Source organism: Triturus cristatus, chromosome 1_2 (assembly GCF_964204655.1).
Source record: "Triturus cristatus chromosome 1_2, aTriCri1.1, whole genome shotgun sequence".
Classification (NCBI taxonomy): Eukaryota; Metazoa; Chordata; class Amphibia; order Caudata; family Salamandridae; genus Triturus; species Triturus cristatus.
The window spans coordinates 146,125,597-146,144,643 of record NC_140580.1 but is presented as its reverse complement, the minus strand read 5'-3'; the positions used below and the strand labels follow the sequence as shown (position 1 = coordinate 146,144,643).

The following is a 19,047-nucleotide window of genomic DNA, read 5'->3' as shown; positions in this document are numbered from 1 at the left end:
ATCCTTTTATTCTTTTTATTCAGATTTGTCAATAAAGTCAAGTAAGTTTACAGAAATCTCATAAAAATATGGTTAGAACAAATCATCAGATAAGGCATCAAGCTTGTTCCATAAAGGAAAAATACCCTATCTAAAGAAAAGGACCAGAATTTTAGAGTTAGTAGAGCTCATGAAGAGTTCGAATTCAAAAGAAAAGAGTGAGATAAAGAGATCATAAAGTTCAAGATCCAATTCAAGCAGTCGAACTTTCCATTAAGAGTAGTTCATGAAACTCATCCGACTCTCATTAATTCAAGCAAATAAGCATACAATCGCAGTAGCAATCTGTAAAAATTGAGCAATAATAAGGCAAAGGATAAGCAGCAACAGATATAGCCACAGCTGTCAGTCGAGGCCACGAGAAAATGGAATGGGTGTCTGGGTATCAGTATTTGGAATGAGTGATGATCTACACTAGGAACAAGCACTAATATAAAAGTCAAAAATAATGTTGCAAAATGTGTAGCAGGTCTCTCCTGTTTTAAGCCATCAGGCAACAGCATTCGTCTGAGAGTGAGTTCAGCTCTTCCTTTCCCATGAAATAACATGCAGCTTACAAAGTTTGATCATAAAGTTTGTTGCAGAAATCTTCCTTATGTAGCTCCACGATTTATAAGCCTTTGTTCCCCTAGGCATTAAACAAAGTTTAACCTTCTAAAGTTGAATATTTCATTGCATAAACAATGAACGATGCTAAAGAAAAGAAACATCAACTTACAAAAATACTGTTTAGTAATGCATTTCATTAACACAAACAAGAAATACTGTTTTAAAATATACAACTATCCTATTTAAGCATTATGTAAAATATGGGGTAAATAGGAAGTTTAGTTATCACAGTTAGATGTTTCTTAGCAAACTTTTAAAACATTTGTTAAACCAGAACATTCTGCAGTTATGGTGAATATATCTAAGCATTAAGGGCAAGCCTTTAAATTCCATAGTGCACATTTCAACATTGTCGAGTTTACTTCTAGTTCAAAGAAAACGTGCACTTAAGCATTTTTGTGGCATATTAAACCACTGTATATGCCTAGTGCAGTTTGCACATTCAAAATGCAAGTCATTTCCTCTTTATTTTTTTCTCATTTACCTTAGTCATTGCACATATGGCTGTTATTCATTCTAAATAATTTGCACCTTAATTAGTTAGTCTCTTCACCCACAGTGGGGTTTTATGCACTATCTTTGAGAACAAATAGTTTTCTCTCATTATTTTTAAATGGAACTTTTAGAAAGTGTTTCAGGAAGCTGGAATGTAGGTACTGCTTCTATAAATTCATGAACATCTTCCTGGTCAATCTCAGATAAACCGACTACAATGCCGTGCAAATCAGCCTTTCCCGAGCAGCCGGTTGTCAGTTGATTCCACATTGTTCTACCATGGTTTCACCACAAATTCTAATAAACAATTAACTTGCTAACTTTCTGTATTGATGACAAAGGTAAGGCCCTTCCAGGTGCCAATCTGCATGAAATTGAGCTATACAGTTCAAAGTCTTTCATATGAAGCAGATTACAGAGAACAAGCACACATGATGGTTAATTGTATTGTTTAAATGCAGATGTGTGGTTACACCCCCTAGGAGTCAGGATTTTTGGATTTCAGTTTTCTCTTTGCATCTCCATTGTCCTTACTCACATCTTTGCTTAAGCACCTAACTACATGAAAGTGCTCTGGCTTCCCAGCCATTTTCATTATTTGAAATATTTAACAAGATGTAAATAAATACTTGCCAAATGCACAAATTGTTCTACGAGAAATGTACTGGTATATGTGTTGCATTCATTTTACATTCAAGAATTATAATATTTTAAAACTTGAACATTCTTAGTTAAAAAGGCTATGGTGCCACTGAAAACTAAACATATAATTGTGGAGTTAACATCAAGCTCCAGTACTCATCACAAGTACTTCTCTTGGTTTGTAACTCAAAGGAATTTGGACCTTCATCTTACTCTTCATATTTGTGTATGTATTACTGTACATGCAACAGTGCTTGCCACTACACTAGAAGTTAAATTTGAGCTAATGCTATGGTTATTTTGTCCTTTACTAAACAGTGTTCAGTGTACATACAATTGCAATTTTGACTGACTGTAAACACTCTATAGCTAACACAATGAAGGATAAATTGTGTTTGTGGTGTTTCTCCAAGGTTTAGTACTTGTCACAGTGCAGAAACAAATCATGTTGCTCTACAACCTGCTGTATAAAAATTCTAAAGCTGTTTCTAGGCTTGTCTCCTACTCCCATCGGACACTCTGAGCTGGTGAAGAACTATCCTATCAGATAGATAAAAATGGTGATATGTGAGTTGTGACTGTAATGAAGTTTATCTCATCTTTTGGTTATGAATCTCCATTGTAGATATCGACCACATGTGAGTTATTAAAAATGCAGCATTTTTGTATCATACAGGTGTTTTATTTATAGTCTATTCTAAACAACAGGAGTGTTTAGACCAGAGGTCTCTCACTGTTTCTTTAATAAGAGCTACTTATGTTCAATGAAACTCATCTCAAACTACTAATATTATTAGTGTTGTAATAGTGACAACATCAGATAAGATTACATTAGTGGCCACCGTATGTAAGATAATTAGCAGTGATCCAGTGCTGGCCAAATCTCTTGCCATTGGTTGTCCAATAGGTCTTTTTATGCGACTGAGAGGTGATGGGAGTTAGCATGTGGTCAAAAACGTATAATTAACAGTGCGACCCATCTCGCTACACAATAAGGACCAGGAATCAGTAAATAAAGTTAAGAAGTTTTATTACAAGTCAGCAGTCAGGTTAATGTAAATCAATCTCAATACCGTGCTGTTAAGGTACATAATAACAACTGTATAGCCAAACTTCCTGAAGAAGTTCAGGTGCATCAGTATGAGGCAAACAAGAAGTTCAATTACAGCAATACAAAGAATTAACAGCAGAATCTGGTGCTCACAGAAGAGTTTTCGATCTTCTCTCTTAAACATGAGTAATATCTAAAGTCCTCTTATCTAGAGTCTAAAGCTATTAAAAGAAACGTCATATAAGAGAGTCCGAAATGTCGAGCAAATGAGAAAAAGAGAAATGTGTGGATCATGCGGGAAGATGTTAGCATTTCAGAAGCTCGGTCAAGAGTCTTCTAGGGCTAGAGAAATAATTGTTAGCCTAAGCCACACCCAGCAAAGGATTAAAGGGGTAAGCATAGAGGTCTGTAACTCTCATAGTCCGAAGGAAAAGTGGTCAACATCAACCTGTGAGAACACTAGTTAATACTACAAGAATCATCTGGGTAACACCCCTTGATCACGCCATCAAGGGCTCCATTGTCCTTTCCATTCTCTCGCTGTGAGCTTGCAATATTAGCAAACTCTCCCAAGCCATTCCTGAGAACAATATTGTCATTGGTCACCTGCAATACTTTGATACATTACTGATAATAACGCTCTGGCTCTCTATGCTCTTTGTCAAGGTCTTCTTCTCAGGCTCTTTATTGCTGGTACAGAGTTACATCTATTCTCAAACTAACAAAACAATATGAATGTACCAGCAAAGAAAAGACACACAAGCAGAAATGGAAAATCAGTATTAATGCAGAAAGAAATACAGGCCTAGTTAAGTCAAGTTATTGTAGGAAAGTTGCGTTCTTACTTCAAAACACAACCTATCGCACTCCAGGAGTGTTGCTCAAAGATACATGATTTTATTATGGGTAACACATTTCGACCAGACTGTCTTTATCGAAGCCTGAGTTGCTTGTGAGATTTACTTCCCTTTAGTGCAAAAACATAGCAAAAAACAAAAGAGGGACCATTCGAGTCAATGCATGAATGGAAAGGGAGAACAGACTCTCCTACACAGTTGACCTTGTAGATTGCATTGTAGGATATTTGGGCGCATTACCCTTTTTGGAGATTATACATGTGGGCAGAGCAACAGCATGTCCATACATGTTCACTTGGTGGACATCGATGCAAACTTTGAGGGTTCGTTTATACAGTAATTGGTCACTTGATCCTGAAGATGGCTGTATTCTGTAAGGAAACCTGTCCAAACCCCCTTCCCTGCCACTCTTCCTGATAAGACAAGTGACCACCTGTTGCGCTTGTTTCAGACTTGCACTGAATTGTTGCATTTGACACTTATGCTATCCATGAACAGCAGCACATCTTCTTGCATCGCAATTGTTGTATACTGAGGTTAACTCAGTGTGTTCGAACACTGTGTATGAGGTGCTCCGCCTCTGATTTTGACTACACGAGTCGTTATTGTAATTATGAAATGTTATGGTTGTTAAACGTGAGTCGAAGCTTGTTCAGCGCTAGCTTTTTATAGATATTTGATTACAATGCACCGACTCGAGTGGTCCCTCTTTTGTGTTTTGTTTTTGCTCTTAAGGAAAGTAACTCACATGAGCAACTTAGTGTCCTGTACCAAGCGTATCCTCAGGGACGTACCGATGCTCAGAGGGGTCCACCTCTTGACAGCCCCAAATCTGGAAGAAAATATATATATATATATATATATATATATATATATATATATATATATATATATATATATATATATATATATATATATATTCAAACAGGAGATTATTTCGTCTGAAGAACCTGAGGGACACAGCAGGGGAGGTCAGGAAGCTTTATTCAATGCAGAAGAAACGGCATGACGCGTTTCGGCGGTGCTGCCTTAATCATATGCCAAATTGCATCCGTGATCGGCGCCTGTTACTTTTCAAATGTTCCATCTTGCTCCCATTGGCGGGAATCCAGCTGGGTCGTAATTCGTAGGAGCCTCGCCGTAGCCTCTTGGTAGACTACTGTACCCAGAAGGCACCATCTCGGCCTCCAAGGTAAGCTTCACTCGACAACTTGTAACCCATAGTGAGTGCTGGGGAATTTTAGACAAAGTACTAGTAGGTGCTGATAAAATTAATATCCTGATGCTCACTGCCGCATGAATACTTCTCCTTGGTCCCCAAACGTCTAAGCCGCATGTCACCCAAGTTCTGCAGTGCCGGAGGCTCCGAACCCAGTGATCCGGACAGTCTCTCCGTGAAGTCACAGACTGAGTTCCCACAGCGGCGTTTCTCTGCCCTGGGATGCGGCGGGCCGGTGCAATATCCAATACCTTGGCACAAACAAAAGAGAAAACTCTTGCCCTTGATGCTCCAGCCACTAACTAGACGGGTCCCCCTTGCGCGCCAGGGGCTAGCACGCTGAATATGCAAACAGGAGATTACTTTGTCTGAAGAACCTGAGGGACACAGCAGGGGAGGTCAGGAAGCTTTATTCAATGCAGAAGAAACGGCATGACGCGTTTCGGCGGTGCTGCCTTAATCATATACCAGATTGCATCCGTGACCGGTGCCTGTTACTTTTCAAATGTTCCATCTTGCTCCCATTGGTGGGAGTCCAGCTGTGTCGTAATTCGTAGGAGCCTCGCCGTAGCCTCTTGGTAGACTACTGTACCCAGAAGGCACCATCTCGGCCTCCAAGGTAAGCTTCACTCGACAACTTGTAACCCATAGTGAGTGCTGGGGAATTTGAGACAAAGTACTAGTAGGTGCTGATAAAATTAATATCCTGATGCTCACTGCCGCATGAATACTTCTCCTTGGTCCCCAAACGTCTAAACCGCATGTCACCCAAGTTCTGCAGTGCCGGAGGCTCCGAACCGAGTGATCCGGACAGTCTCTCCGTGAAGTCACAGACTGAGTTCCCACAGCGGCGTTTCTCTGCCCTTGGATGCGGCGGGCCGGTGCAATATCCAATACCTTGGCACAAACAAAAGAGAAAACTCTTGCCCTTGATGCTCCAGCCACTAACTAGACGGGTCCCCCTTGCGCGCCAGGGGCTAGCACGCTGAATATGCAAACAGGAGATTACTTCGTCTGAAGAACCTGAGGGACACAGCAGGGGAGGTCAGGAAGCTTTATTCAATGCAGAAGAAACGGCATGACGCGTTTCGGCGTTGCTGCCTTAATCAGATGCCAAATTGCATCCGTGATCGGCGCCTGTTACTTTTCAAATGTTCCATCTTGCTCCCATTGGCGGGAGTCCAGCTGTGTCGTAATTCGTAGGAGCCTCGCCGTAGCCTCTTGGTAGACTACTGTACCCAGAAGGCACCATCTCGGCCTTCAAGGTAAGCTTCACTCGACAACTTGTAACCCATAGTGAGTGCTGGGGAATTTTGGACAAAGTACTAGTAGGTGCTGATAAAATTAATATCCTGATGCTCACTGCCGCATGAATACTTCTCCTTGGTCCCCAAACGTCTAAACCGCATGTCACCCAAGTTCTGCTGTGCCGGAGGCTCCGAACCCAGTGATCCGGACAGTCTCTCCGTGAAGTCACAGACTGAGTTCCCACAGCGGCTTTTCCCTGCCCTTGGATGCGGCGGGCCGGTGCAATATCCAATACCTTGGCACAAACAAAAGAGAAAACTCTTGCCCTTGATGCTCCAGCCACTAACTAGACGGGTCCCCCTTGCACGCCAGGGGCTAGCACGCTGAATATGCTAACAGGAGATTACTTCGTCTGAAGAACCTGAGGGACACAGCAGGGGAGGTCAGGAAGCTTTATTCAATGCAGAAGAAACCGCATGACGCGTTTCGGCGGTGCTGCCTTAATCATATGCCAAATTGCATCCGTGATCGGCGCCTGTTACTTTTCAAATGTTCCATCTTGCTCCCATTGGCGGGAGTCCAGCTGTGTCGTGATTCGTAGGAGCCTCGCCGTAGCCTCTTGGTAGACTACTGTACCCAGAAGGCACCATCTATATATATATATACACACACAGACAGACTGTAGGGTGGTCAAGCGGGGGGAGGAGAGGATGGGGAGACTGCAGGAAGGGAGACCTGTGAATGTAGAGGGAGAATATTGTAAGCAAGAGAACTATAATGATAATAATAGAGGTGATAACCTCCTATGTAAAAGAAAAAAGAATAACCCCATAACAGGGGAGGTGAGCTAATGATTTCGATTTCTCAACACCAATACTGCAAAGGAGGAAACAAGTACAAACGTAACTACCTCCTTCTGTTGGGGAAGCTCAATATACCCCCCAGAGATAATAGTACCCAACACACCTACCATCTGTATCAGGTTGGGATGAACCAATAAGAGAAGGAGCTTCTGGAATCCATTCACCCACTGCGAACCACCCTTGTTAAATTAACAAAAAGATCCACCATTGTTGATTAGATTTGTTTTGAGATATTCCTTCAATTGAGTAAACATTCAAGTACCATCAAAGTAAATACAACGGTTGTGCTCCGTAATAATTGTTTTCAACACTTCAAACAATATGAGCCAATGAGAACCCCTTTTCCCAAACAGTACTGCACAAAGTGATATGGTTGTAGCTCAACCAAGTAGGAGATGCATTAGTACTTTGAGAGTTGCCATCACTCTCCATTTACCTCCTTGACTGTCGTATAAGTAATGCCACACTATACTCTTCCCCACATGAGTCACGGAAACGGACTCGCCAACAGGGAAGACCAAGAATTTTTTATCTCACTAGAGAAATGCTAGATAGAATGTGGAGCAACCAAGCTCTCCCTTCATAATAGTTATGCAAAAATCACTTACTCCCTTGCATAAATCCTTCGAGAAATCGGACTCGCCAATGAAGGGAGATAATCAGTGATCAGATTAAATAAGCCAAAGTTCAGCCTACATCCAAGTATGAACGATCCTTACTTAAGAATTCAAGAAAAGATACGGTTCATCCAGCACCCTTACCGGACCTAGAAAATGCCACCAAATGTCAGAGAAATGAATAAACGGCAGCCCTATCTGCAGTCTTCCCGGCTATATCCGGGTTTCCTGATGGCACGCACTATGGTGCGTCTGACATCTCCAACGCAAGTAATGCTGGGAATTGCAGTTCCCGTCTTGTCCATGCAGCCTTACTCACACGGTTTCTGCCTGTCCATGTATGCATCCGATGCGTTCTGACACTCAGTCTGTGATAAAGACGGTTTGGTCAAAACGTGTTACCCATAATAAAATCACGTATCTATGAGCAAAACTCCTGGATTGTGAGTCCTTAAGTCAACTTAAGCAGATCCCTCAATGATTCACAGTAATACATGTTGTTTGTGCACATACAACTAGAAAGGAATAACATATGTAAGTACATAAAATCAGCGTTAGATTCACTTTGTTCTTTAAGTAAATTTAAAGTAACTTCGAATGCACAAATTCAAGTTTAACTGAGAATTACATTATGAATACCAATTTGAAAATATTAGTGCGCACGTTTACCTAAATCTCTCTTGTTTCTAATTTAAATACATTTTGATAATATGAAAGAGGATTTTATCCAATCTCTAAAGACTACATTTTGTTTAATATGGTTGAGGCACACAGTACATAACATTTTCTAGTTCTACAGTGAATGCACTACAGTCCTGGATTTAATTGCAACACTTTACATTAATAACATTGGGACAAACAGAGTATGTAGTGCTAAGTACACATAAATATGCGAATTTGTGATGTGTAAGCGTGGATCCAAAAATTACGCTGCTCCAATCCCCTCTCTGATGAAGATTCATGCCATCACATTAAGATAATAATCTCTTATCAGATGGACCTCTTAAAACTGCATGGGTTTCAAAAAAATGTTTCCGCATTCCTCCAGCAATCTGCTCTATTTTCCCTAGTTCCTTTCTTAACTTGTACCTGTTTATATCCCTTATTGATGGCAAACAGGAATAATCCACAGAGAACAATTATCACAAGGAGCTTCAGGACACTGCCAACGATTCCACTCCCTAGGTTTCCAAACCATCTACCTATAACAGAAAATCCATTTCTAATTGCATCACAAGCACCTGTTGCTTCTAACTCCTTCAAATCTCCTTTCAAGTTGGTAATGTTTACGATAAACTTCTTTAAGTCCCTACTTTTGTGAGGGATGTAAGTATAACATTGTTGAACTTTTAACAGACTCCGCCCTGTTTTGCAAAGAGGATGTCTAATCCAAGACGATCCTGTAAAACCATGTATCTTACAGCTACTATTTCAGTTTCTACAACTAATAAATCACCTGCTGTACTAGTAGACAACTTAGCTACAATTGTGGACAAGTTTTTTAATTTTTGTTATGCAAAATCACACCCACAGATGGAATAATTGCACCAAAAATATCTCCTACTACTTCTCCAGCACTATTTCCTCTTTTGGGTCTGGACTTCTGTTCCCACAAAGGATCATCTAAATGTCCCACATGATAAATCTTTGGAAAAACTATGCCTAAATACCATGTACCATACCATCCTTTTGGCAATTTGAAATATACATGTACTTCAAAAGCATAATAAAGTCCTGGAAGAGCAGGATCTTCCCCTTCTAATAATGACTCCCAATGTCCTTTAGTTTCAGATGTGTGTATACACTTGCTCTTTCCCACAAATGTTTGTGTCGGTTGTGGGCTTTCCTCTAGATATGCAGAATTTCTCTATGTGTCTCCAATCTAAACTTAATGCAGCTTGATTCCTTGCTACTTGATGTTCAGGTTCTTCTTTATGCGTGTAACAAGAGGGAGAGAGAGGACTAGTTAGCTAGTCCGAGTCCCCGAGGGTTTATATGTGATTAAACAAATAGGACTAGCTTAAGTTGACCAGAGTGTTACAGTACTCAAATTTAGTTCTGTCACGGGCACCTTGTTGGTGTATTCATGAAGCCCTCACCCACCAACCTAGTTGGTGGCATGCTTCATCATCGGGCCCACCCAGTGACACCTAGTATGTCCCGGGTGTGCTACGACGCCTGATTACAGCGGAGCTGGTATATTGCTGAGAGTGCAGTGAGGTTGGGTGAGTTGTGATTTAAAACGGCTTGGTGGTGGTCCCAGTACCCGAGGGTAAATTAAATTTTAATAACCGGGCCGTCACCAGCGGTTAAAAGTAAGGCTACAGGACGCGTGAGGGTGGCGAGTTACTGCCCCCTGCGTCCTTCAGATGGTCGACATGTTTCAGCCAGTGCCTTAGAGTGTTCTGGCTTTCCTCAGGACCGTTTTTTAAAAAAAGGTGTGGTGAAATAAAACAGACTTAGTGTTGTGGTACAGACTATGTGATACACTCACTAAGGCGTTTTTCTGTATGTGAGAGGGGGATTCCCTTCTCATGCATATCTGTACAAACAAACATTAAGAACAAGGACAAAACATTTACAGAGAGAGTCAATAGTCAATTTAGACATATGGTCAACAATGCTTAGGTGGCCGGATCTATAGTGCAAGGTGAGAGGACTATAGTCGGCTGGGTGTGATGGTACTGGTGGTGCCATCAGAGTGAAAATACGCGACTAATTAGGAGCGTGGTGTGGCTAAAACACGGAAATCACGCTGAAAGGAGTTGACTTAGTGTGGCAGGGCGCAAGAAAATTGTTCTTACGCTTTGGGTTATTAGCCAAGGCTTCCTGGAGGGAAGCGGTAAGGGGGTGACCCTATGGGAGAAAAAGAGATAAGCTGTAGGGGTTAGGGACCTGTGAGGAAAGAAGCGCTTACCCAGTTTGCTGTTTGGAGGCTTGTCAGGTTTGTCATACTCACAGTCTTTCTGGTCAGTGCCTGCCTTGTACCTGTTGTCCCGCCGTCCTCCTCCGGTAGAATGAGCCTGTCGGCGTGTGGGCTTTTTATACTATGGTTAACAAGGTAATGATGAGCACCTGTGGGAATAGTAAGGGTGGACAGACTACCCCTTTGTGTTGTTGCTGCTCATGCTAGTGGTTTGCACACTAGTCTCTCGTGCATGCTCAGTATATCAGCGCGGTTGCTATGTTGTTGCTCATGCTCATGATTTGTACACTAGTTTCTCGCACATGCTCAGTATGAATGCCTGATTATAATGCAGGTGATTTGTACTCTAGTCTTTTGCATATGCTCAGTATGATGGCGCGATTGCATTAAGGTACATGTAGCAACTAAAATATGCCGCCGTTGGTACGGGGAAAGAGGCAACACCCGTGTTAGGTGTGGCGTGGTCTTATCTGCGCAGGCACGAAGGGATCAGCGTTGGCTATGTATGCGCCAATATTGGGGAAACATGCCTGTGGTACGCGCCGCCTCCCAGAGTGGTTCGGCCCGTTATTTACTGCTTAATGTGCATGCGCTGCGCGCTAAAGTTGACATGGCAGTATTAGGGGGGTTGAAGCATGTGCCCATGATTATGGCAGCCTAGTGGTACACACAAGGGGGAGCATGATCTATGTCTATTTACAGAGGGACTATGGCACGGGGGACTGACCACTGTACACATGCGAGGTAATTGTGACTAGTGTAGGTCTAGGGTGTGACTGAATTCCACGGTATGGCGTCGTTGAGGCCATTGGTTTGGGTGGATAGACGATATATCCAACGTTGTTCCTTGCTGAGTAATTTCTTCTCATTATCCACTGCCAGTTCCGGTAGTTGTTCGATGATGGTCCAGGTCAGGTCATTGGGAGTGTGTCCCTGGGTGATGAAATGACTGGTCAGTTTACTAATGTTCTTCTTGCACCTGATTGTGCTCCTGTGTTCTGTGACTCTAGTTCTTATTTTGCCGGCGGTCATACCGATGTATCGGAGGCCGCAGCTGCAGGTGAGTAGGTAGATCACGTTACGTGAATTACAGTTTGTGTGGCTGTGTTGAGTCCACACTTTGTGGATGGCACACGCTACAGTCATTGCATGGATAATGTCCAGAGATTTTAGGCAGGCCCCACGCATTCAGGATAGTGTTGGGTTCTCTATTGGTCAGGGGTCTGGGGCGGGTGCTCACGAGTTGGTCTTTCAGGTTGTTGCACCTTTTGTAGGCAAACCTAGGGGTGTCCCATTGTCGTTGTCCAGAGTGTAGGATTTTCCAGTTTCTGCGTATGAGCTTCGCCACCTCATTGGAGGCTGTGTTAAATGTGGTGACACACGTGATGGGTTGGTCACTCTTGTCCTTGGGTGCAGGTTCCAGGAGGGCCTCCCTATTTTGGTTCCTGGCTCTTTTCTTGGTTTTGTTAATGATGGCCCGGGGGTAGCCTCGTTCCTCCAGTTTCTTAGACAGGTCTGCCGACGGATTTTTGTAGTCGGTTGCTTGAGTGCAGTTTCTGCGTATACGCAGAAATTGCCCAAATGGTAAGTTTTCCCTTAAAGGGCGGGGATGGAAACTTGTGTAGTGGAGGAGTGAGTTCCTTGAGGTAGGCTTGTAATAGGTGGTAGTGATCAGTTGGCCATCTTTGGCCCATATGTTCAGATCAAGGAATGCCAAGTGGCTTGCACTCGAGGTGCTTGTGAATTTCAGGTATGGGTCTCTTTCATTGAGCCAAGTGAGGAAGAGTTGTAGAGTTATTTCTGATCCCTGCCAGATCATAAGGATGTCGTCTATATATCGACGCCATGTGAGAATATTCCTGGTATAGGGATTGGTGTTGTGGGTGATGTGGGTCTGCTCAAAGAGGTGGACATAGAGTCCTGCCACGCTGGGGGCGAAGACGCTGCCCATTGAAGTTCCGTTAGTTTGGAGGTACAGGCTTCCCTCGTACTCGAAATAGTTTTCCTTTAGTGCTTGCCATAGCACTACCAACGGCGGCATATTTTAGTTGCTACATGTACCTTAATGCAATCGCGCCATCATACTGAGCATATGCAAAAGACTAGAGTACAAATCACCTGCATTATAATCACGCATTCATACTGAGCATGTGCGAGAAACTAGTGTACAAATCATGAGCATGAGCAACAACATAGCAACCGCGCTGATATACTGAGCATGCACGAGAGACTAGTGTGCAAACCACTAGCATGAGCAGCAACAACACAAAGGGGTAGTCTGTCCACCCTTACTATTCCCACAGGTGCTCATCATTACCTTGTTAACCATAGTATAAAAAGCCCACACGCCGACAGGCTCATTCTACCGGAGGAGGGCGGCGGGACAACAGGTACAAGGCAGGCACTGACCAGAAAGACTGTGAGTATGACAAACCTGACAAGCCTCCAAACAACAAACTGGGTAAGCGCTTCTTTCCTCACAGGTCCCTAACCCCTACAGCTTATCTCTTTTTCTCCCATAGGGTCATCCCCTTACCGCTTCCCTCCAGGAAGCCTTGGCTAATAACCCAAAGCGTAAGAACAATTTTCTTGCGCCCTGCCACACTAAGTCAACTCCTTTCAGTGTGATTTCCGTGTTTTAGCCACACCACGCTCCTAATTAGTCGCGTATTTTCACTCTGATGGCACCACCAGTACCATCACACCCAGCCGACTATAGTCCTCTCACCTTGCACTATAGATCCGGCCACCTAAGCATTGTTGACCATATGTCTAAATTGACTATTGACTCTCTCTGTAAATGTTTTGTCCTTGTTCTTAATGTTTGTTTGTACAGATATGCATGAGAAGGGAATCCCCCTCTCACATATAGAAAAACGCCTTAGTGAGTGTATCACATAGTCTGTACCACAACACTAAGTCTGTTTTATTTCACCACACCTTTTTTAAAAAAACGGTCCTGAGGAAAGCCAGAACACTCTAAGGCACTGGCTGAAACATGTCGACCATCTGAAGGACGCAGGGGGCAGTAACTCGCCACCCTCACGCGTCCTGTAGCCTTACTTTTAACCGCTGGTGACGGCCCGGTTATTAAAATTTAATTTACCCTCAGGTACTGGGACCACCACCAAGCCGTTTTAAATCACAACTCACCCAACCTCACTGCACTCTCAGCAATATACCAGCTCCGCTGTAATCAGGCGTCGTAGCACACCCGGGACATACTAGGTGTCACTGGGTGGGCCCGATGATGAAGCATGCCACCAACTAGGTTGGTGGGTGAGGGCTTCACGAATACACCAACAAGGTGCCCGTGACAGAACTAAATTTGAGTACTGTAACACTCTGGTCAACTTAAGCTAGTCCTCTTTGTTTAATCACAGGTTCTTCTTTAGCCCACTAATTTCCAATTTTAACTTTCTTTGATTTAGATTCCATTCCTCACCTTCTGTCCTTAACTGCATTTATAAAACTCTTCTGTATAATGGCTAAGATAAAGGTCAAATTATTTTGGTGAACATAAACAGTGTCGCATGTCATGGTGGGATTGAAAAATCTCTATATTTATAGTTTCATGGTGATGATTTAAATGTTTAAGTATGGGCACTTTTGAAAATATCAAAGCCTAATTTGAGAACAATACTGAAAATGTCCCTGTCTATACAAAAGACTCATTAACAAGCTACAAGTAACAGCATAAGTCAGAGGAATGTCATGATATGTGATACCCTCTCAAACCGATGCAGGTAGTTCCGCACCAATGTAGCAATCCTTAGCATCCATAGTGCCATTGTACTCCTAAAGTAATTTGTAATAAACATTTGAAGATAGATCTCATCTAGAACCATCTATGTGTAAGTCTTTCTCATTGACTGAGTGCATTCTATCATCAATCGAAAGTGGGGTATTAAGGGTAAGTATGGCCTTAGTCTGCTCTAAACTAGGCGAAGTGGTAAGTATAATACCAAAAGCAACATAATTAGTACTACACATACAGTTATCAACACACCTGCTATTATGTACCTATGTCTATTTGTGTTGCTATTAGGTTCCATAGCTTTTCTGAATCCAGACCATTTATGTGAAAAGCAGCAGCAGCAGCAAAAGTCCTTTTCGTTAGTTTCCAACTGCGCAAATAGCAAACAATGTCCAAGTGATCAAAAGGCAATTACAGAACTACTCTGTGACAACCATACATTCTCTCTTTAGTCTCAGGCCTAGGTACTCTTCTTAATTCCCTTAAAAGTCTATTTAAATGTCTCTAATAAATGTACCGTTCAAATTCACTAATGATCACATCCAGGATAAAGTGTCTCAGTCTTTTTAGTGGCAATGCAGTTTCGAAACTCCATAAAGCCATAAAGTTCAGTTCAAGGAGGCTCAGTTGGATTCAAATTGTTATAACAAAATGTCCAAAATTCTCGCTCCCAGCCATTAGCAGCAATGGTATGCCCATTCAGGTGAGGAATACCTCTGAAAGGGTACCCTTGCTCGCTTTGGTCTCCTTACGACTGGCCCTTTATCATCACTGCCACTTAAACCAGATTTCTCAATATCTTCTGGGATAGTGTGTAGCACAAGCACTTCAGGAAAACTTTGTTATCTTCCCTCTTGCCCTCTTGGCCACTGGTCTCGCTTTACTGTGGAACTGGGCCCTTCACCAGGGCATGATTCTTGCATAGCCAACACTCTTGTGCCGACTTTAACTTTTGACTCATTCAGACCCCCCTCAGGCCAATGTGCTGACCCAGACTCTTGCTGGTCCCCAACAGCTTGACTAACCTGCTCCCTTTGTGTCACTGTAACCACCGACACTTCAGGGAGAGGTGCTGTCACATCATTTGGGGAGACCTACTCACTTCACAGATGTGGTAGTGACTAAGATGACTTGGTATGTTCCTCGCCACTGACGCTCCAAACACATTTTGCGCATGTGCTTCTTCACCATAACCCAGTCGCCGGGACTGAGGTCATTACACTGCTCCTGATGGGGTGGGGTTGTAGCCTCTCTTGCCTGATGAGACACAGAACGCATCACATCAGCCAGTCCTTTGCAGTAATCAAGAACCATGTCATCTGTAATGTTCACAAGCGCATTTTCAGGCACAGCGGGCAGTCTCATGGCTTTGCCCATGATTATCTCATGGGGAGATCATTCTGTCCTGCGAAGGCTCATCAACACAAGGGGCAATGTATCAGGCCACTTCAGAGATGGTTAAGCACACACTTGGCAAGTCAGGATTTCAGCATCTCATTGACTTGTTCCATGATGCCTGAAGCCTCAGGTTAGTAACTGCAATTTAGCCTCTACTTCACTTGCTGTGCTGTACACAACATCTTCAGGATCTCAGAATCTGAGCCTCAAAATGAAAACCCTCAACAAAAATGTAGCTAGGGTAAGACTGTCATTTCTCCTGGTCGGGTAAGCTTCAACCCAACGTAAGAAGATGCACGTAATCACCAGGACATACCTCAGCCCATTTTACACAGGCATCATGATAAAGTCCAGGTGCATCCTAATGAAGGGACCTCCTCATCTCTCAATGTGACTCTGTGTTACTGCAGTCCTTCTTCATACATTCATTTGCTGACACACTACACACTTGTGACACAGCTCTTTAGCCGTCAGTCTGAACCTAGGATAAAATCATGTCTGTCAAAACAAACGCACCATGGCATTGCTACCTATATGGGAAAGTCCATGATAGTGCCTCACCATTAGGGGTAAAAGGCTGTCGGTCAATACAGGTCATCCATCTCCTGAAACCCAAAAGTCATCTTCATCTCTCTTGACACAACCTGCTCTAACCCAGCCTTGCTGTTCTCCTTCCGGCACTTCCTCCTGAAGTCTCTTAACTTCCTCCATGTATCTGCTGTGGTTAGCAAGAGGTTTTAAATGGTCTCATCTCTTCCCTCATTTTGATATTCCCCATTGAAAGTTCAAGCATTTAAGGCACAATACCTGGCAATCTCATCAAAGTACCTGTTGCCCACAGTTACATAATCATCCACTTTGTGGTGCGCAGAGCATTTCACAACCACGATCTGGGTAGGTAGGTGTAATGCCTTCAACGAGTTATGCATACTTTCCCCATTACGAATAGGGGACTCTGAAGAGGTCATAAATCCGCGTTGTGACCATAACTGTCCCAAGTCATGGATGACACCAAAGTCATACTGACTAGCAGTGAAAATGGTCACTTTTGGCTGGTCTAAAGCTCTGCATGCTCTGATAAGAACAATCAATTCTGGCCCTTGTGCAGAAAACCTCCTTGAAGCCAGGAGGCTTTGACCACATCTGGGACTGTACAAACTGCGTAGGCAGCTTTCAGGCTTCCTTCATGATCTCGTAAACAGGAACCATCAACAAACCTTACATAATCTGATTGTGGTAGTGTTAATGTTAATTGGAATTTCTAAAGTGCATTATTACCTACAGGTCTCTAAGCGCTGGCACGTCTTGTATGTCAGGTTTTGGCTTGCTGCATAGTTCAGAAACATATAGACAGTCATGCTCAACTTCAATCTCAATAGCATAATCTACAGGAGCAGCAGGATTTAATATGGTACATCTTCTTAAGGTTTATGTGGTCCCCTGCAATTATGCTTGCTCATACTTGGTCAGACGGCTATTGGTAAAGTGTTGGGTCTTGGTATGGATCAACAATATTTCCACACATGAGAGACAAAAACTGTTAGAGGATGACCCATAACAATTCTCTCACACTGCTCGATGCTGACACCTGTGGAAGCCATGGCCTTGAGACAGCCAAGCAAAACAACAACTACTGGGTCAAATGTAGCTGAAAAATAAGCATTGGGTCTGTGTGCATTCTCCTGCATCTGAGGTAGCACTGAGAGCACAGCCCTTCCTCTCCCTGGAAAACAAAGTGAAACATTTATTGTAATCAGGCATTCCCATTGCTGGGGCACGACAGATACTCTGCATGGGTAATACATAGCAGCCTTAGCTACAATGCCAGTGCACCAAGATAATCATTTTTGTAATATGTCCCCTGACTGCCACATGATCTATCACTCAAAGAAACACTTTAAATATCTTTTTGAAAATTCAGACATAATTCTCTAACCATCAGCTTGTGAGTTCTGGAAATACAAATTTTGCCTTGCACAGGCACTCTCAATTTCGGTATACTTATATTAATTCAACCAAGCGTAATCTTGGTGGGATGTACACAATAGGGCTACTTACAGCTAGCTCTAGAGCTACCTGTAACTCACAAACTACTCGTTGGAGGATGCATTACTGGAGAATGGTATGTTCTGTAGGCTTAACATGTAAGGATTGGCCACTCCCATGCTCAACCGAGGGCCTGATTACCGGTGCCATTTGTCAGATATGGTTCTTTTCGCACTCAATAAAATCCAACATCGAAGTTTTTTTTATTTATTGGGTTAAATAATTGTCATCTATTTCGACTTTTTAGGAAACAAAATGCTTATTTTGGCGGTTACCACAGAAAAATTGAAATGTCCCGGTAAACTCCAGGCATTTTTCTAATGCTAATTTCTGGCAGGTTTCCCCTGACAAAATGTAACTGATGGTGCAGACTTTATTGTATTCAGTAATTGCCGGAGAGTGATAAACATTGCACCACATATAATTATAATCGCTGCAAAAATAGGTGTTTGCACAGGGATCGACATTTTATGAGCCACTTGTAGTCATGCCCCAAGTTTTAGGACTATCCAGGTAGCAGAAGACTGGTGCTGTGAGGCCCGGTATATTTAATGCATTTGTGATGTCAAGTCATTCAAATAAAGAAGCTACGAAAAATTATTTTAATTTGTAAAAACGTTTCTCCTGAAGTTATGGTATATGTTGCCAGGCACGCAGTTCTGTGGGAGATGTAAGTGCTAGATAAACATTGATACAGGCACAGACAATATTTTATTGCCATCATTGTTGGACCCTCTATTACCACACCGTGTGGTCAGGTGTTTTACAATTGTTTGTTTACTCTCTTGCCAGGTATGTGTAAACGCAATGGCACAGACAAAGATGCTGGAGATCTTCAGCGCTGTTTCAGAACATTGGGATTTGAGGTTTCGGTTAAAAATGATCGGACCTGTGAAGAAATGGAGCAACTTCTCCAGAAAAGTATGTGTTCATATTCCTACAGTTACTGAGTATGTGGGATCCTTGCTACATTTTCCAAAAATGCTAAACTGCAAACCAGAAGGGCAATGTGTAACATTTAAACAGGAGAACATGCAGTTTCCTTTTAGGTCTCGCCTGCAGGCAGGGCGCATGAGCTGTCACTTGGTGATGATCTGTTGCATATTAAAAAAGAAGAAAAAGCTGTTGAAGGGTGATTACTTACCATTTGTTGGCACATTATCACTCATCTTTGCTGCCTTCTAATTCGGCAGCGCACGCCACATGTCACTTCCTGGTCTTTGTGTGGAGACTGGACAAAGTGCAGTTTGATTTAAATTTATCAGTATCCTTCTGCTATG

General features: G+C 42.7%; 1 protein-coding gene across 10 annotated transcripts in view; it reads left to right on the top strand.

Moving 5' to 3' along the window:
- LOC146866977 (caspase-7-like) overlaps window positions 1–19,047 on the top strand; it is a 400,007-nt gene that overhangs the window by 299,353 nt on the left and 81,607 nt on the right. For all 10 annotated transcript variants that reach the window (XM_085603337.1, XM_085603340.1, XM_085603338.1 and 7 more), the window contains one exon: window positions 18,560–18,688. In XM_085603337.1, coding sequence (XP_085459463.1) covers window positions 18,560–18,688 — 129 coding nt within the window. The remainder of the gene's footprint in view (window positions 1–18,559; window positions 18,689–19,047) is intronic.